The 21,347-nt window shown below is 40.2% G+C and overlaps 1 protein-coding gene across 1 annotated transcript in view; it reads right to left on the bottom strand.

The window, feature by feature from the left end:
- Window positions 1-12,136, bottom strand: part of MFSD14A (major facilitator superfamily domain containing 14A) — a 46,943-nt gene extending 34,807 nt beyond the window's left edge. Inside the window, exon 1 of the mRNA XM_018045816.1 lies at window positions 11,877-12,136. Within this exon, the coding sequence (XP_017901305.1) occupies window positions 11,877-11,960 (84 nt within the window). The 5' untranslated portion in view covers window positions 11,961-12,136. The remainder of the gene's footprint in view (window positions 1-11,876) is intronic.

Below are 21,347 nucleotides of genomic sequence, written 5' to 3'. Positions count from 1 at the left end.
TGAGGAATTAGATTCAACAGAGGTGGGGTGGGATTTGGGAGACATAAGAGTTGAAGGTCCATGATGAGGAATGAGTTTGTACAAGACTCATTCAGCAAACACAGAGCACCAGAGGTGCTAGAAGTAAAACACACTCCTTGATCTCAGGAGCTCAGTCTAGAGAGGAAGAAGTCTCACTATAATCATCTGCTTATACAAAACTGCAATAAAAGCGATATTAATCCATACAAGTTAGGAACCAAGAAAACGTTATTGCAAGACAATGAAGTAGTGTGGACAATTACATTAGAGGAAAAAAACCAGATGAAGTAAACAACAGCCATGCAGTTAAAGGTTAAGGGAAGAGAGAAGAGACGGCTCTATCCTTTGTTAAGGAGGTTCTTGTCTTCACTCTAGAGATACAGGAAAACCACTTAAGGGTTTTAAGCAAGAGAACTGAGTGATGAGACCTGCATTTGTCAATACATCGTGGTGATTTTCTAAAGGGTGTAACTGAACAGCAAACTACACACAGAAGCAAGCTATTTGAATCAGTTCACACACGAGATGATGAAAGCATGAAATAGGGGTGTGGCATGGATGCTGGAGGGGAGGAAATGGATATGAGAATTCAGGATTTGAAACAGAGAATTTGACAAATGTGAGGAGAGTCAAGACGACTTTCCAGTTTTTTAGTCTGGTTTTCTACTAGTGGAGGCTGGTAGCTTCCTAGCTTGCCTTCCCCTAGAAGGCTCAAAATTACTTCAGATTCTATATAAGAGATAGCCCTTGCACTTAAAACATTTCTACTGTCCTTTGAGGGCTGACTAAAACAATTAGCCATTAGCAAATATGATGTTTGAAACCACCAGAGTAGGTGAGATAAAGTGTGAAAAGACAGGGGGACCAGCTTAGTCAAGAATCACCAAGTACAGGGGTTAGGAGGATCAGGCCTCATACAGTCAGAAATCCACGTATAAATTCACAGCCAGCCCTCTGTATCCAGGCTCTCCCATCTGCAGATTCAACCAACTGCAGACCATGTAGTATGTATTTATTGGGGAAAAAAAAAAAATCCATATATAAGTGGACCCATGCAGTTCAAACCCACATTCATGGGTCTACTGTATTGGGCAGAGAAAAAGGAACTCATGAAAATAAAGAAGGAGCCATCAGAGAAATATCTGGAGCATCAAGAGAATACAGTGTCACAGGTGACAAAGGAGCAGTTTTAGAGAAGAAACAATAATGCCCAGTACCAAACAGAGCAAGTATAGTAAGACAAGGTTAGGGGAAAAGTCCGTAGGATTTCGTAAGCTCCAAACTAGTTTTGTTCATCATCACATATATTTAATACCTATTAGAATATGTAGAACTTCTCAGGGCCTTTAACACACTAATGCATATTATGAATCTCCAGAAAGCTACAGTATGCACTGTTTTCCAAATGTGACCATGAAATCCTTCTGTCATACAAAAGACGGTATGTCAAGAACACCTGAGTTTCTTACAGAACTGTCTGGGAAATGCTAATGAACAGTAAGATGATAATTACATGACAATGTGTATAAATATACACATAGAGCCAAAAGCCTAGAAGAAAATAAGCGTGTTAAAAGTGGCTGCTTCAGTGAAGCAATCTTAATCACCCAAGGACAGTGCTGGGAAAACTTCACAGAGAAATAAGACAGAGGTAGTGGGGATGGAGCAAACTGTATAGATCCAAAACATATTTCAGAGACAGTACAAGCCCTCAGTTTGGGGACGACTAGATGTAGCAGAGGAGGGTAGAGAAGATCGAAGATGAGAAGATTTCAGCTTCTGCCTAGTCAGCTGGACAGTGAGGAAAGCGGAAAGAATAAAAGATCAATTCGTTTTAGGCATATTGATCTGAGAAAAACATGGAGAGCATTAACTGAATTTAAAGAAAACGAAGTAAGATGCGAGAAACAGCAGAAGATTAATATCTTAACTAGGTAAAGCATTCATGAAAACCAATACAAAAGCACTTAAGACACTATAAAGAATATAAACAATTTATAAAACAGCTCATAAAATTCTATCACAGAAATAACCACTCAGAAAAAGTTTCACCATAAAGATGTTCACAGCAGCATCACTTATAGTAGGAAATACATAAATCTAAATGTTCAACCTAATTATATATCCTATAATCAAATCATGGTATATAAATCATAGAATAATATGCAGCCAAAAACTGTTTATGGAGAATCTATAATGACATGTAAACATGTTTATGACAATGTTAAATTAAAAAAAAATCAAAGCAGGATATAAAACGGTATATGTAGAATAATTTCAAGTATGAAAAACAAAATAAAAACCTCAACGTTAATAGTGTTTATACTAGGTAGTGATTTTAAGTGACATAAAATTATTTATTATATTGTTCTGAGTTTTCTAAACCTTTTCTAATAGGCATGATTGTACTTTAAATAAGAGGAAAATGTTTTATTTATCTAAGAGAAAAACTACTGTGTAAAACTAGAATGGAAAAAGATAGGTAGTTGTATATGCTTGGCCCTCCTAAGCCATTCTCTCATACGTCCCCAGAGGTGGGAGAAAAAAGTGTGCGTGGGTGTCTGTGTAAGATGGCATGGAAAAAACTGTAGAAACTTCTTGATTAATCCAATATTTTAAAGCAGGGCAGGGGGAGAGAGAGTTCCTTGCCCCAAGGGACTGGTAATTTTGAGAGCTATTATTATATACATATCTATCTATCCTGTTTTAAATAAATTCAAAAGTAATATAAGATCTTAATAAAATTAACAAATTTTAAAAATATTTTGCTAGTCTGTAATTACAAAAAGTTCGAGGTAGGACTTTTGACATAAGGCTGGTAGGTTTAATGGAACAGCAATCCAAAATCAAAATTCCAGGACAATTTGGAAAGAATACAAGGGTCATGGCCTGAGGAGAAAGACCAGGGAAAGAGGGTTAACAGACAGGTTAGGGGGAAAATATCTGACCAATGTTTACAGCATCAAGACTACAAGGTTCAGCATAATGAGATCATATCAACAGATGAGATTTGAGGATTCTTGAAAGAATTAAAGAGGTACAATGTGAAAAATGCTGGATAAACGAACACATACCCAACCCCAAATGCCAAGATATTCCACCTAAAAACATAATAATTATTGTATAAAAAGTCCATTCAGCTGAGTAACTTCTTTCTTATGGAGGCATGAGACATGGTTCATCACATACGCTTTTGGCTAAGCCTTTTAAAAATCTACTTATTCTTCTATCCTTTAACACTTGATAACTTTTACGGTTGCATTCTGCTTTGTAAAGTAGCTGTTTCATTTTATTTAGGCTAAACTTTACCTTTCTCGTGCTCATGCTCTCTGAGGCAGGCCCTATGCCTAGTTCGTCTACAATCTAGGGCATGCGACACATGCACGGCACGGAAGTGCTTAGCAAGTGTCTGTAGAAATGAAACGAATTACCCTGCAAGTCTCCTCTACCTATCACTTCAGGTATTCAGTATACGGTTACTGTATTTAAACACTGTTACAAGGGCAATACATCCATTAATGAAATCTGCAACTTCTCCCCATCCTCTATCCTCTGATGGGGCTTCCGAGTGGCGTGGAGGTGAAGAAGCTGCTTGCTAACGCAGGAGATGCCTGAGACATGGGTTGGATCCCTGGGATAGGAAGATCCCCCGAAGGAGGGCATGGCAACCCACTCCAGTATTCTCGCCTGGAGAATCCCATGAACAGAGGAGCCTGGCAGGCTACAGCCCATGGGGTCACAAAGTCAGATACGACTGAGTGACTGAGCGCACACACACACACCCCCTCTGATATCCCACTGTTCAATACTGTATCATCTCTCACATGGGTTTACTGTACATACACATGAGATTAAAATAATAAAAATCACTGAAGACTTATAATGATTTACATTCATAGTCTTATTTACCCCTCCTAACCTTTCAAGTTACATATTACTATCTCCACTTTAGAGTCCAATATAGCTAGTAAGAGATGGAGCAGTCAATCCAGGCAACTGCAGAGCTCAAGTCTGGAGCTACACTAGTTTCAGTGGTTATGGGCTGCATGTATTATCATCACAGACTGTTACTCACCTAGGAGTAGGGATCCAACCTTAACCATGTTAGTATCTCTCTGCATAGCTCAATGCCTAAGATGGAAAGGGCATTTCATGCTCATGGATTAGATAACCCTTATCAAGAGAGACATTAAGCTATCAGATGACTTAAGAAAGTCACTTTACCTCTCTCAGCAATTGGGGGGTAAACTATTAATTTCCTACCTAAATCCTCATCTAATTCTCAAATTCCAAGTCTATAATTGCCCAATAAATATGAGTTTATGAATCCAGCAGTTGTTATGGAGAATACTGACTGTAATAACTTACGTTACAGTCCTATCAACGAATCGGGGACTTATACAGGTTTTTGGCCGGGAGAAACTGGGCATTATAATCCTACTTGTTAAATGGATGTTACCATGTGAGAAAAGCATAAGAATAAGCGAAACTGAGGCTCTTTTTTCAAAACAACGGCCTAGACTATTAAAAAAAATCAACTGATATTTTTTAAGCTTAAAAACCAAACAAAAAGCTATTCTAGACAGAAGATACATGGCAACTAAACATAATATTCTACATCCAAAAAAGACTATAAAGTAGTTATTAGGATTATTGGGGAAATGTGACTATGAACTACCCAAGAGTGTTTACTACCCAAGTGTATTTTATCAATGTTAAATTTCTGAACATGGTGATTATATTGTAGTTATGTGGTTCAACTCAGTTCAGTTCAGTTACTCAGTCGTGTCTGACTCTTTGTGACCCCATGGACTACAGCACAACAGGCCTCCCTGTCCATCACCAACTCCCAGAGTTTACTCAACTCACGTCCATTGAGTTGGTGATGCCATCCAGCCATCTCATCCTCTGTCATCCCCTTTTTCTCCCGCCTTCAATCTTTCCCATCATCAGGGTCTTTCCAAATGAGTCAGTTCTTCGCATCAGGTGGCAAAGTATTGGGGTGTCAGCTTCAGCATCAGTCCTTCCAATGAATATTCAGGATTGGTTTCCTTTAGGATGGACTGGTTGGATCTCCTTGCAGTCCATGGGACTCTCAAGAGTCTTCTCCAACACCACAGTTCAAAGGCATCAATTCTTCGGCACTCAGCTTTCTTTAAGTCCAACTCTCACATCCATACATGACTACTGGAAAAATATCCTTATTCTTAGGTGATACTTTTAGGGATAAAGTATCATGATGTCTACCACTAATTCAAATGGTTCAGGAAGAAAAAAAAAATGAAAAAAGCACGCACAGAGAAAGGAAAAATAAATGCAGCAAGATGTGAACAACTGTTGAATCATGAATCTATGGGATAGCCAAATAAATATTCATTATGTTATTTTTGCAACTTTTTGTAGTTTTGAAAATTCTCAAAATAAAAGTTGGGGAAAAATAACAAAAACCAAAATAAAGTATAAAGAATAATAATTTTGAACTTAAAATTTAATATTGGGAAGCTACTAATCAAGAATGAGAAAGATGGGAATTCCCTGGAGGACCAGTAGTTACAACACCATGCTTCCACTGCAGAGGGCATGGGTTTGATCCCTGGTTGGGGAACTAAGATTCTGCATGCCTCGCAGTGTGGCCACAACAACAAACAAACAAAAACAAATAATGAGGATAAAAGAAAGCTTCAGAAAGAAATGCTGAATTTTCTCTGAACAAAACATAACTAAGTTGACTAAAATAATTTAATGTAAAAGTCTTGTGTGTACACATACACACAAAAATGCTTAATCACAGACATCTAAGACCTGGAACTTTTCATGGAAGAATACTTAAAAAAAACAATTCCTAAAGAGTATGCTGTAACTGTAAGCTGCTCTCATAGGATCCTGACACATTACAGAATAACTGGAGGAAATAAGACTTTACTGCTAAAATTTGGTATCATGCAGTGTGTTTTCTTATTTTCTGTGACTTTAATCAGGCAAGGTAAGTTTCACTACATTTGTCACAGAAAGAAAACTGTTCCTTAATTTCTTCAAGGTATGAATCATTGTAAACATGCAAAGACAAAGGGCCTTCTTGGGTGGCGCTAGTGGTAAAGAACCCTTTTGCCTATGCAGGAGACAGAAAAGACGTGGGTTTGGTCAATCCTTGGGTCAGGAAGATCCCCTGGAGAAGGCCTGGCAACCCACTCCAGTTTTCTTGCCTGGAGAATCCCATGGACAGAGAAGCCTGGCAGGCTACAGTTTATAGGGTTGCAAAGAGTCGGACACGACTGAAGTGACTTGGCAAGCATGCATACTAATTAAGTCACTTTGGCTTAATCTGCAGTGAGCCTTTAAATTACTTACTGACATGTTATGGATCAATTTTAAAGAGCTAGTCAATATTTGTATATTGTCAGAGAAGTGAAGAGGTATGGGTTAGACTGCTCCTAAATAGAATGAAACACACTTATAAATATTCAACAAGAATATAGTGAGATCAAGTTTTAACTTAAAAAAACTTAAAAAGATCTACAGCTTAAGATTGTTATTGCTACATATGATTTTTATTTTTTTGGCCACACCACACAGCACATGGATTTTAGTTCTCCCATTAAGGACCCAATCCACAGCTTCTGTATTGGAAGCATGGAATCTTAACAACTAGACCATCAGAGGAAGTCCCATGATTGTACTGTTTTGAGATAAATTTTGAAAAGATAAGCAAGATGACAATCTATTGCAGCACTTTCTATTCTTAAGAGGAAAATATGTGGCTGGCTGTTAAGTTAAATCATCATTACATTAAATGCTAATCCTCATGAACACTGAATGGGTTACACAGTTGAAATAACTACAAACTAAGTTCACTAAAAAGGTAAAATAAAATTAAAAGTTAAAAAAAAACAGCAACAAAACACAAAACCATTAACACAAAACTCAAACTGTCACCAATGTCTAGGATAGAGCTGAAGCTCAAGAATGGTCCTAGTATGATCTCTGATTACTCATTTTATATAGCTAAGTGATGAAATATCGACCACCTCTTGCTAAAAAGACTCCCTAAGAGGTATTTCCCGTGGTATAATTCATAACTGTATTTATACACTATTGAGAAAACAGAGATATTAAGAATAAGCTACTGTGACCTGGTATTGAAAGAGACGAACCTATTTTAGGGATCCTGATACATGTACCCTGGCTGAAACGGTCAACTGTTACTATAACTGACACTTCCAATTCAAAATAATGCTAAAAGACAACTTCAGTTTTAAAATAATTGAAAATTTAAATCATATATACTTGTCAGAATGATTTTTGAGAAAAGCTATTCTTTTTCCTAAACTTCAACACTTCACTATAAGTGAATTTCCACAGATGATGATGGGAAGCAGGTTTTCAAACTATAGTAACACAAACTGGAAATATAAATGGAGAAAACTGCTTACTCATTTACCCCCAAACCCCAAAGCACGTGTTGACTCACAGAGGTAGACAGGTAAATCACTCATGGTTCTGCCTGCCACAAGCTTTCCACGGACATGTGTACATCCTGATGTTTCTAGGCAAAGGCTAGTGATATCAAAGAACTGCTTTCTGAAAGGCACCATGGGCCCCCTTCCTGGCTTACTTGCACTCTAGGAATCAGTGGCCGCTCTCTGGGGGTTCAGAGAGCTATTCTGCGACTCCTTCAGTCACCCTAGCAGGTGAAGAGTGCAAAGGATCAGAGCTTAGGGCCAGACTTCTGAAATGGTTTTTGACTCCTATTTATTGTGAATAAAATCAGAGAAATCAGGAATAAAAATCTGGTACTCTGCATCTCTGGGCATACTTGAAATGTCAATTCTACTTTCGTCAGGTACTTCGAATAAATCAATTCACATGTGCTTTACTTTCTATCTGATCTTTAAAGTCACTTTACCAATTCACTTGTGAAAAAAATCTACATTTTTTCACTTTATCAGAGATGTAGTCTCTGTATTCACAAGACAATAAAAATCAGAATAAAAAACAAGCAAACTTCAAAAATCGTAAGGAAAATTCTATCTTTGATAATACAAATAACTCATGTAAATAACTCTGAGGCTCTTAGGCTCTACCAAGAACACTTATAAACAACCTGGAGGCTCAGTGGCAAAGACTCTGCCTGCCAACGCAGGAGACGCAGGTTCCATCCCCGGGGAATCCCACGGACAGAGGAGCCTGGGGGTGGGGTGGGGTAGTGTACAGTCCATGGGGTTGCAAAGAGCCTGACATAACTTAGTGACTAAACTAACAACAAAACATAGTAATGAATTAACAACAAAACCAGAAGCATTCTAAAACATCAGAATGCAGTTTTAACTTTCCTCAATGGTCTGCAATGAATAAGAGATGTGGCAAAATGTTACATACATTAAAACATAACTAAACACAGTAATCCTACGTGTGCCTGCTCAGTGGCTTCAGTAGTGTCGGACTCTTTCGACCTCATGGAGCCCACCAGGCTCCTTATGTCCGTGGCATAGTCCAGCAAGAATACCGGAGTGGGTTGCCATGCCCTCCTCCAAGGGATCTTCCCAACCCAGGAATGGAACCCATGTCTCCTGCATCTCCTGCATAGCAGGCAGATTCCTTGCCCACTGAACCACCTGGGAAAGCCCAATTTGCTTCCAAAAGCAAATTCACCGATAACATCACAGTTACTTTCATCAGTAAAATGGTATACACTAGATGACCGACAGTCACTCAGTCATAGCCGACTCTTTGTGACCCCATGGACTGTAGCCCCGCCCCAGGCTCCCCTGTCCATGGCGATTCTCCAGGTAAAGATACTGGAGTGGGTTGCCATGCCCTCCTCCAGGGGATCTTCCCAATCCAGGATCAAGCCTACGTCTCCCACATTGCTGGGGGATTCTTTACCAACTGAGCCACCAGGGAAGCCCAGTAAATATTTATTTGATTTAACCTGTGAAACTATTCTTTAGTTACATTGTTTTCATACAAAACAACTGTTCTTAAACTTTCAGGAAGTATGAAACCTGTATGGAATTTCCCTAGAAAGATGTACAAAGAAAATTTTACAAATAACTTCAGGGTGAATAAACCCAAGTTAAGAACTCCTGATATAGAATCACACACTCATATAATGTACCTTAATTGCGTACTACTCAAATAGACAACATATTAGTCAGTCTTACCTAGGCTTCAGAGCCAACTGAAATACAATTTCAAGAAAAGAAAAACATTTAGTAACTTATGATTAACCTGGATTGTTTAGAAAGGTTCACTTCTTCAACTGTTAAAAACTACAACAAATAGGTGCTAGGTTTTTGATAAATCATTAACAACTCATTACTAATTTTGCTTTACAAACATTACAACTGGCTGATCAAGCTTAAAAAGATGCCATTTGCAGGGGACAAAACAAAATAATCTTAACATTGTTGAACACTAGGAAGAAAATGGAAGGGGATCAGATCAGTACCATTGGCCAGGGATGTGAAACACTGTTCAGAGCCTGTCATGTATGACCATACAGCCTCAGACACCAAGGTGTTCGTAACAGTAATCTGACCAATTTTAAGTAGAGAAGAAAAACAAATGTGATTTTAAAACAATTTCTATGACTATAATAATTATATGTATTTTCACTTATGGCTAGAGTAGATTAAAATACAAACAGTGTAAAAAAATTACCCTGGCACATCAAGAAACAGAAATATCCCCTGACTATATATAGGAATGAATAAAATTACACTAAAAAATGATCTTTAGAATCTGCTACTCATTTTTAAAAATCACTCTAAATGTGTTTTTATCACTTTAAATTCACACAGTAGGCCCTGTGGGATTAAATGATGCATAAACAAAGTCCCTATTCTAAAGAGGTATCCGGTGCTCTGAGAATGAAAGGGCAGCATAAGGGTACAAAAATGACGAATGATAACACCCCCATGCGCACATCCCTCAAAAGCAGCGTTCATTTATTCTCTATGCCCTCTTGAAAACCTACTGCTGGGGTAAAAATTGTGTTTTGTGTCCAAAAGCAAACCATCAATTCACAACTTTAATAAATACCACGATTAAAAAAAAACAAAAACCTGTTCCAAATCTCACAAGATGTAATTGCTATAAAGTGAGTTAAAAAAAAACTTGAGAGGTAACAAAATGGAACTTTACAAGGAAAAAGGAAGTGTTTCCTGAACACAGCTTCTTTATCTTTTAGAAAGAATATTAATCTCAAATATTAATTGATTTTACAAAATACAATTTGCTGCTTCTATTTTGTTGATTTTGTTGATTAAAATAGTAAGTCCTTATGACTGGTAAAGGCACGAGTGTTTTTTCAAGCCATTTCTCTCCCATCAATGAAGTTCTAACCAAGTTTGACAATTCATAACTGATGTAATCAAATGTTTTTAATGTTTAAAACATGAGATCTGAGGACTTGAATTTCAAAGGTTCTTTTTTCACCAAGTGTCCAAGCTAGGACATCTACAGATTTGACAGTTACTAAAGGTATACAGACTTCCCTCGTGGCTCAGCGCTGAAGTGTCTTGACAACAATGCAGAACACCCGGGTTCGATCCCTGAGTCGGGAAGATCCCCTGGCAACCCACTCCAGTACTCTTGCCTGGAAAATCCCATGGAGGAAGGAGCCTGGTAGGCTACAGCCATAGGGTCACAAAGAGTCGGAAACGACTGAGCAACTTCACTTTCACTTTCAAAGGTATATAATAAAATTGCTACATATGTCCCAGGCTTTCTAAATTTTAGCATACTGACTGGGCCATATTCTGAAATGTCCAAACCAAGTTGTCACTGATTTCAAATTAATTTAGCAAATTCTCAATGGTGGCCTAATTACACATTTAGCACTGTGCTAGCAAAGGAGGGCTCTTAACAAACATGGAATAAAAGGAACCATTCCTGCACATTTCTCGAAAAAGTGAAACTATTCTACTTCAGAACTTGACATTAAAGAATGCAGCAAAGACCAGAGAGGAGCAACGAGGAATTTTCAGCATTTAAAAAAAAAAAAAAAGGTGAGTTATTTTCAATTAAAAGGCCTACCTCCCCTGCCGGTTAACAACAGCACAATGCCTAAAGTTGATTTTGATGACACTATTTCTAAACAGCAAAAAAAAAATTTTCTCGTCCTCAGTCTGTCTTCCTTTCTAAGATCTTCTAACCCTCAGGCCATGATCAACTCTACTGAGTATTCTTGTTTTAAAATACACCAGGTGATTTTAAAACAAGAGGGTGGTAACTCTTCTTTCAAAACTACACACTGAAGTCTAGGCCCCGGGTGTCCTCCGTCACAGTCCCGACGGCGGGCGGCGAGGAGCAGAGCCCACCTTCGGACAGTGTTTACCGCACCAGACACAGCCGAGAGCAGGAGCACTGACCCCGAACAGCGTGGAGAAAGGGGGCGAGCGCACTACGGGGGCCCAGTGGGGTCGCCGCGCCAGATGCCACCCCGGGAGCAGCATACGGGAGGGCAGGGGTCGCTGCCGGCCGCTTCCAGAGAGCGGCCGCCGCCTCGCGGGGCCTGGACGGCGCCGACGAGGCTGCGAAGGCGAGGGGAGCGGCGGGCGGCGGCGCCCGGCGTCGATTCCTGCCCGCGGCGGCGGCGCGCGTAGGCTCGAGGCCGCAGGGCCTCCAGCGGCGGCCGGAGGGCAGGGCGGCAGGTGCGGGAGAGGCGGGAGCCTTCTCCATCCGGGAGGATGTGCCCCGGAGGCCGCAGGCCGGGGCGAGAGAGGAAAGAGCCGGGAGCCCGAGACACCGGCCCCGCGGGAGGGGTGGGGGCAGTCAGGGGCGACAGCAGGCGGCCGCGTCAGGAGCAGAAAGAGACCCGGCCCGGCACTCCCCGGCTCGGTACCCCAGCTCACCGTGCCTCCGTCCTTAATGATGATCTTTTTGGCCAGCATGATACTGCGGTTCGCGGCCCTTTTCTTCTTCTTCCCCTGGGTCATTTTACCATCCTCGATTCCTGGCGCTGCTGCAGCCACTCCCGGGGCGGCCGGCCCCAGCGGCGAGTGCCGTCCCGCTACTACTGCCGGGCCGAGCCGCTCGGGGCACCGGCCGCCATCTTGAGGGCCCGGCCTGCCTCCGGCGGCGCGTCACATCGTGCGATCGGCCGACGAGTGCGCTCCGCCCCGCCCACGTGACGCGCCCCGCCTGCTCGGCCGCCGGGCGGTCGGCGCTGGCGGGGAGGCCGGGAGGGAAGCGGGCGGCGCGAAAGGGCCACCTGCGGGCGGGCTGCCGGTGAAGGGAGCCCTTTGCGCTTCACTCGTTCAGGCCTCACCGCAACCCTGGGCGCTGGGGGCCGTGGTAGAGCCCTTAACCGAGGAAGAATTGTAAGTTTCTGAATGTTACATGCTCGAGGAAATACAGCTGATACACAGTTATACTGGAATTTCAACCAGGCGTCCTCAGCTATCAGGGCTGACTCCCGCTGTGTTCTGACCAACACTGGAACCGAAGGAGACGTTGAACTCGTTTTCCATAAATCGTGGGTAGCTGAAAGAGTGGAGATAAAATGAGTTTTCATTTGCGTGGCACGGGCGGCTGCTGAGGGATACCGGGAGCTCTACTGAAGGAAGCTTGTTTCCAGCAGCACCCTGGCCCCAGATAGGACCTTTTCTTTATTCCCTGCCAGTAAAAACTGATAGAACCTAGGGAGGAGAAGGGGACGGACGACAGAGGATGGGATGGTTGGATGGCATCACCGACCCAATGGACATGAGTTTGAGTAAACTTCGGGAGTTGGTGATGAACAGGGAAGCCTGGCGTGCTGCAGTCCATGGGGTCGCAAAGAGTCGGACACGACTGAGCGACTGAACTGAACTGAGGGCACCCTTTGTAGCCCACTACTTGTTTTACCCGGTTGTTTAAAAATCAATTTAATGGGGGAATTGCGAAAAAGAACAGCTGTCACAAGTGGACTATGGACTTCAGATTAAAGTATCACGATGTTAAATTTGATTGTGATGACTGTACTATTATATAAAAGAATATCCTTTAACTTAAGAAATATACACCGAAGTCTTAAGGAGTGAAGGAATGTGATGCATGCTATGCTGCGTGTGTGCGTGCTAAGTCGCTTTAGTCGTGTGTGGCTCTTTGAGACCCTATGAACTGCAGTCCTCCAGGCTCCTCTGTCCATGGGATTCTCCAGGCAAGAATACTGAGGTGGGCTGTCATGCCTCCAGGGAATCTTCTGGATCCATTGATCGATCCTGGGTCTCTTATGTCTGCTGCACTGGCAGGCGGTTCTTTACCACTAGTGCCACCTGGGAAGCCTGGTGATGCATGCTGCTGCTGCTGCTAAGTCGTTTCAGTCGTGTCCGACTCTGTGCGACCCCATAGACAGCAGCCCACCAGGCTCCCCCGTCCCTGGGATTCTCCAGGCAAGAACATTGGAGTGGGTTGCCATTTCCTTCTCCAATGCATGAAAGTGAAAAGTGAAAGTGAAGTTGCTCAGTCGTGTCCAACTTTTAGCGACCCCATGGACTGCGGCCCACCAGGCTCCTCCGTTCATGGGATTTTCCAGGCAAGAGTGCTGGAGTGGGGTGCTATTGTACTCTTAGGAACTAACATGTATGTATATATAAGGAGATATGCGTCGGAGTTTCTTTTACCATCAACTGGCTTGATCTCCTTGCAGTCCAAGGGAATCTCAAGAGTCTTCTCCAACACCACAGTTCCAAAAGCATCAGTTCTTCTGTGCTCAACTTTATGGTTCAATTCTCATATCTATACATGACTACTGGAAAAACCATAGCTTTGACTAGACAGACCTTTCTCCGCAAAGTAATGACTTAGGTCGTAAAAGGCTCTGCATCTTCCTGCTAGCTCTCTCTTTTTCATTCACTCAGAACACAAGTTTAGTGGAAACCAGCTGCCATGTCGTGAAGAACTTAAAGCAGCCTGTAGGGACATCCTGGTGCCCAGGAACTGAGGACCCTCTCAACAGATAAGTGAGTGAGTCATCTAGGAGCCCGTCCTCCAGTGCTGATCAAGGCTTTGGCTGACAGCAGCCCCTGCCAGTCAGTCCGAAAGGAAATCAAACCTAAGTATCCATTAAAAGGACTGATGCTCAAGCTGAAGCTGCAGCTGCAATACCTTAGCCACCTGATGTGAAGAGCCGACGCACTGGAAAAGACCCTGATGCCGGGAAAGATTGAGGACAGAACGGGGTGGCAGAAGATGAGATGGCTGGATGGCATCACTGACTCAACGGACATGAGTTTGAGCAAACTCCAGGAGACTGTGAAAGACAGGGAAGCCTGGCATGTAGCAGTCCATGGGGGTCACAAAGAGTCAGACACGACTGAGTGACAGAACAATAAGAACCCCTGCCAGCATCCTGACTGTGACTCCAGGAAACCCTGAGCTAGGACCACCCAGCTTAGCCACTCCCAGTTTCCTGACTCTCAGAAACTGTAAGATAAAAAAGTGCTTGTTATAAGCCACTAAACCTTGGGGTAATTTGGTACACCACTATAGATAACTAATACATAGGGTAAAGGGAATGTGTGTTCTTGGTACTATTATTGCAACTTTTCTGTAAGCTTAAAATTATTTTAAAATGTTAAAAAGTAAACTTGATTGAATTTTCCTTTCTATTTTAATAACGGACCAGAAATGGAAAACAGATCAATTTCCATGGAAAGAAGAAGAAAGGCATTTTAGCCTGATACTTCAAGTTATGTATTACTACAATAAGTAAACTCAACATTTGTTTTAAAATGTTCTCTTATGGAAATTGACTTTAAACTTTAGAGAAAGTAAGATGAGATAGATTTTATAATTTAAATACCCAGGAGCTTGTTTTGGATGAATGAAGAAGCCTGGTAAGACCATATTTTGTGTGGTTACTCTATTAAAATCATCCTTCATCCAGCTGTACCAGTTTTATCATCCTAAGAACTGATTCAGTCATTCAAAAAATATTTGAGTACCTCTGTTTGTCACTGTTTTACTAGACAATGGAGATACATCGATGAATGATATGGTATTTATCTGCATAGAGCTTAATTATACTGGGGGACAGGCTATAAACAAACACAAAAGGAAAATAATCGCAAATTGTAGTAAGTGCTGTTGTTAAAAAAAAAGGTAATAAAAATTTAACACACACTGAATGTCCAGAATGTCCCAGGCATTGTGCTAGAAGAGCTGCAATGGTAAACATGAGAGATGAGTCTTGTTCTACCAGACTTATTGTGAATATATAATTCTTGCGGCTTTATATGTGATTTGGGTCATGAAGATTCAGATTTACATTGAGAGGTTGACATGTCAGTTAGGGTTCTCTGGTGATAGTCAACAGAAACTAGCATTAGCTAACATATGCAAAAAGGAATGATTTGAAAGGATATTAAAGTTCCCAAAATTAAGGAGAAAGTCAAGAATCAGACTTGAAAACAAAAACCTATGTTTGGAAAGTTCCTTAGAACCTTTCATGAGAGAAATCCCTGGTAAAGAACAGCAAGTGGCTGCAGCTAAATATTCCTAAAGAAACAAGATTGTGTTACAGAATCCAACCCCTAAAGTGAAAGTGAAGTCAAAAAAGTGAAGTCAAAAAAGTGAAGTGAAAGTGAAGTAGCTCAGACTCTTTACGACCCCATGGACTATAGAGTACCAGGCTCCTCTGTCCATGCTATTATCTAGCCAAGAATACTGGAGTGGGTTGCAATTTCCTTCTCCAACCCCCTAAATATGCCCTGTATTAAAGAAATTGCATTTTGCCATGTGAACAGAAGAGGGCCTCCTTAACTATGAAACAGTCACCTTGCTTCTGTAGAACTACCTGTTCTTGCTGACTTAAGAAAATCCTATTTCATCAAGAACAGAAAAAGCCACCAAAGCCCCACCACATAAAAGCCTATTAAAAAACATACACACACACACACATAGAAAATGACAACTTTTCAGTTAATAGAAAATACTACCCTCTAGAAAATATGAAACAGAGGAAAAGTATGTATATCACTCCAATATGAATTAAATATCATTAAATAGAGAATCTTTCACATTGCAGATGTGAAAGAATTGAGTAAAAATTCAATAGGAAGATGAGACTTGAGCAAACTCAGGCAATATACTGAAAAAATAAAATCATCCTAAACTACAGGGTTTCTAAAAACATGAAAGTAAGAAACACAGAGGAGAGGAATAAAATCAGCTATGAAGAAAAACAGAGAAAATAAGGATCAGAAAATGACATGGAAAAAACTACCTAGGCCTCCAGGAAAACAAAAACAACAAACAAAAGCATTTCTTCCAAAGGGGAAAAAAAATCAAGTGGTGCCAGACTTCTTGAAAATAACACCAAGCAACACAACAATGGAGCAACATTTTAAAAAAAACTCAAGGAAACATAGTGTGAGCCAAAGATTTTATAGTATGTCAAGCGGTACTTAAAGTGTCTAGGCTCTATAAAGTTTAAACATGCTAGAACTTGAGGAATATTGTACTTACAAGCCCTCCTTGAGTACTTAACTAGAAAAGCTTCATCCAGTTTCAAAGAGTTGATTGGGACGCCTTCGGCTAAAGTATTGAAGAGTATTAAATGTACTTAAATATGTTTAAGTACATTAAATATATTTATAAAGTATATTAGTATACTAAACTATATTGAATTTTATAACAGATACACAAACTAGGATGAGAAAATAGTGTGTAAATGTTTTATGTTCTAAAAATTTCAAATAGAAATAAGGCAACTAAATAAATATGGGAAGATGGGAGAAAGGAGTAGAATAAGTCTGTTGGTTGTCACAAAGGCAATTAGATGGAAGACAAAGTATATCATCTAAAACAGCAAAGGGTCTGCCCTGGTGGTCTGGTGGTTAACTCCTTTCCATTGCAGGGGCTTGAGTTCCATCCCTGGTTGGGGAACTAAGATCTCACATGTTCTGTGGTGTGGCCAAAAAAATAAATACATAGGATGACAAACAATAGTAGAAGCTTAGAAAAGCAAAAAGGGGTCTTTTACAGCATTACATAAAATGTTATCAGTATAAATGTAAACCATTAGAACATAAAAATCTTTTATGTTCTAAAGATAAAAAGAAATTTTAAAAGCAAGGAACACTCCACATAGTGAAAGAAACACAGTAAATACAGCAATATATACACTCATTTATTTTCTAAAAAGAAACATAGGAAAGATAAACTAGCAACTAATGAAAGTAATTACCTATAAGAGGTGGTTAGGAATGGAGTAGAAGCATAGGCATGACAGCTAGGTTACTCTGAGTGTACTTTTTACATAGTTTAACTTTGAGCCATGTAAATGCTTCACATTCAAAAACCATAAAAATTTTAAACAAATACAAAATTGAATACAAACAAAAACAAATGAAATTAGTTATATCACACTGATAACATAACTATGTAGAGACAAGAGTAATTTCCATTAACTTTTGAACACTGTACTCTGGCTACATTTTCTTAGTGGGCTGTTATTCTAAGGACAGAGAATTGCAGAGATCTTAAATTTTATTTTGTATGTTTACCAATTAGTAATACGAACTGTGGTGTTGGAGAAGACTCTTGAGAGTCCCTTGGACTGCAGGGAGATCCAACCAGTCCATTCTAAAGGAGATCAGCCCTGGGTGTTCTTGAGCAGGAATTATGCTAAAGCTGAAACTTTAGTACTTTGGCCACCTCATGCAAAGAGTTGACTCACTGGAAAAGCCTCTGACGCTGGGAGAGATTGGGGGCAGGAGGAGAAGGGGACGACAGAGGATGACATGGCTGGATGGCATCAGTGACTTGACAGATGTGAATTTTGAGTGAACTCCGGGAGTTGGTGATGGACAGGGAGGCCTGGCGTGCTGTAATTCATGGGGTCGCAAAGAGTCCGATATGACTAAGCGAATGAACTGAACTGAACTGATCGTAGTGCTGAAACATAAGCTATAAGTAAAACATATAAGCAATTATAGACTTCCCTGGTAGCTCAGCTGGTAAAGAATCTGTCTGCAATGCAGGGGACCCTGGTTCAATTCCTGGGTCGGGAAAATTCCCCTGGTAAAGGGAATGGCTACCCATTCCAGTATTCTTGCCTGGAGAATCCCATGGACAGAGGAACCTGGACGTCTACAATCCATGGGGTCACAAAGAGTCGGACACAACCGAGTAACTAAGCACAGCATACAGCACAAGCAAATACATTTTTACTCAAAAGCAATATTTTCACTGCAAGAGAAAAGAGAGGAAAATATAAAATAATAAAAAAGCCTGTAATGCTTAATTTTAATTGTAAACATCAATTTGAATTTATGAATTCTTAAAAATGTTATTTCTTAGCTATGCCTATATGGCCCAGAAACTAATGGGAGTTAAAATTTCATTTCCCCCGAAAAGGAATAGATAGGGCTTCTTGAAGAAATAGCTAATATTTCCCAGGTTTGGAACATGATGAGTACGAGGCACATCTGGGACATGTTGTTATACCTGAAAAAAGGAAGAATTCAAAGACTAATGCGGTCATGTCTAAAAGATACAGAAGCTAGTTTGCAGTGACTTACACTGGCTACTGGTTCACAATAGGAACTCAAAAAGAACTATGATGTAACTGACTATATAATACACTGAAGAACAAAAACATTGATTCTTGAAAAAGAGAGAGGACTTTGGGAAAAAGGAAGGAGGGAATATAGTCTTTTTAAAATAGAGAACTAATAAATGTAAAAGAAAATTAGAGAATTAAAAATTTTAAACCATCATTTTGCACCTCAGTGTGATAAATGATTCAATTAAGATCATCAGTTGATGCTAGAGACATTAAATAAAAGGCTGTTAGAGATCTATTAGTCATAATCTTAACTGAACAATTATCATCAATAATGTGACAATCTAGAATTGTGTGTCTTCTGATACAATATAAAACCTATAAGATAATCCATGAAATGCTCTTTCAAAAAACATTTAACCTGAATTTAATCAAACCTATAGACTTCCAGTTCAAAGGAAATGCAAATAAAGAAAACAAATCAAGTATATAGAAAGATCAAGGATAATGTCAAGTAACATTCTTCAAAAAGTCACAACAGGGAAAAAAAGCCATCAGGGTATGAGGAAGTCTCTTCCAGGCTAAAAGAGACAATCAGATAGAAAGTATGAACCTTAATTGAATAGATCACAACAAGAAAAACCCTATAAAAGTTCATTTTTGAGACAATGGGAAATATCTGAATATGAATATAGATGGTACAATCAATTTAAATTTTCTTAAGTGTGACAATGGGATTCAATTTAATTAGAAAAAATGTCCTTATTTTAGGAGTAAAGTGTCCTGATAATGCTAGTATGCAAAATGTTAATAATTGTTGAGTTCAGGTGGAAGGCAAAGGGGTATACCATTATTTCAATTTTTATATAAACATTTTTTTTTAATGAGAAGCTGACAAAAATTTAAACAGAAAAAAAAAAAAAAGGTCTTTAACAATGCTTACTTTGTGAGTGCCTAAAGATAACCCAGGCTTCACTGGTGGCTCAGATGGTAAAGAATTTGCCTGCAATGCAGGATACCCAGGGTGCAAAGCCTAGTGGAGGTGATGGAATTCCAGTTGAGCTATTTAAAATCCTAAAACATGATGCTGGGAAAGTGCTGCACTCAATATGTCAGCAAATTTGGAAAATAGCAGTGGCCACAGGACTAGAAAAGGTCAGTTTTCATGCCAATCCCAAAGAAACACAATGCCAAAGAATGCTCGACTACCGTACATTTGCACTCATTTCACATGCTAAAAGGCTGTACTCAAAATCCTTCAAGCTAGGATGCAGCAATATGTGAAGAACTTTCAGGTGTACAAGTTAGCTTTAGAAAAGGCAGAGAAACGAGATATCAAATGGCCAACATCCACTGGATCAGAGAAAGGAAGGAAATTCCACAAAAACTTCTGCTTCACTGACTAGTGAAAGCCTGAAAGCCTTTGACTGTGGGTCACAACAAATTGTGGAAAATTCCTAAAGAGATGGGAATACCAGACCACCTTATCTGCCTCCTGAGAAAACTGTATGCTAGCTAAGAAGCAAGTTAGAACCTTATATGGAACAACAGACTGGTTCAAAATTGGGAAAGGAATAAGACAAGGCTGTATATTGCCACCCTACTTATTTAACTTGTATGCAGAGTACATCATGCGAAATGCTATGCTGGATGAATCACAAACTGGAATCAAGATTGCTCGGAGAAATAACAACCTCAGATATACAGTTGATACCACTCTAATGTCAGAAAGCAAAGAGAAACTAAAGAGCCTCTTGATGAAAGTCAAAGAGGAGAGTGAAAAAGCTGGCTTAAAACTCAACATTCAAAAAACTAAGATCATGGCATCTGGTCTCATCACTTCACGGCAAATAAAAGGTGAAAAAGTGGAAGCAGTGACAGATTTTATTTTCCTGGGCTCCAAAATCACTGGGGCTGGTGATGCAGCCATGAAATTAAAATTTGCTTGCTCTTTTGAAGAAAAGCTATGACAAACCTAGACAGCATATTAAAAAGCCGAGACATCACTTTTCTGACAAAAGCCTGTATAGTCAAAGCTATGGTTTTTCCAGTAGTCATGTATGGATGTGAGAGTTGGACCATAAAGAAGGCTGAGTGCTGAAGAATTGATACTTTTGAACTGTGGTGCTGGAGAAGACTCTTGAGAGTCCCTTGGACTGAAAGGAGATCAAATTAGTCAATTCTAAAGGAAATCAACCATGAATATTCACTGGAAGGACTGATGCTGAAACTTTCTATACTTTGGCCACCTGATACGAAGAGCCAACTCATTGGAGAAGACCTTGATGCTGGGAAAAGTGAAGTCGCTCAGTCAAGTCTGACTCTTTGTGACCCAATGCTGGGAAAGATTGAAGGCAAAAGGAGAAGAGAGCAGCAGAGGATGAGATGGGTAGATAGCATCAGCATCACTGACTCAATGGACATGAATTTGAGCAAACTCCAGGAGATGGTGAAGGACAGGGAAGCCTGGTGCGCTGTAGTCCACCAGGTTGCAGAGTTGGACATGACTTAGTAGTGACTGATGAACAATAAAAAGGTAAAAGATACAAAGTAATGGAAATTTGGGGCATTGTGTGTGTGTATATGTATATATATAGAGAGAGTTGTTTAGTCAGTAAGTTATGTCCAACTCTTTTGCGACCCCATGGACTGCAGCCTACCAGACTCTTCTGTCCATGGGATTCTTCAGGCAAGTATACTGGAGTGGGTTGCCATTTCTCTCTCCAGGAGATTTTCCCAGCCCAGGGATCACACCTGCTTCTCTTGCATTGGCAGGCAGATTCTTCAGTTCAGTTCAGTCGCTCAGTCGTGCCCGACTCTTTGCAACCCCATG

This window comes from Capra hircus, chromosome 3, assembly GCF_001704415.2.
Source record: "Capra hircus breed San Clemente chromosome 3, ASM170441v1, whole genome shotgun sequence".
NCBI classification, from domain to species: domain Eukaryota; kingdom Metazoa; phylum Chordata; class Mammalia; order Artiodactyla; family Bovidae; genus Capra; species Capra hircus.
Note: the sequence above shows the minus strand (reverse complement) of the source record. Positions and strands in the feature narration are given on the sequence as shown.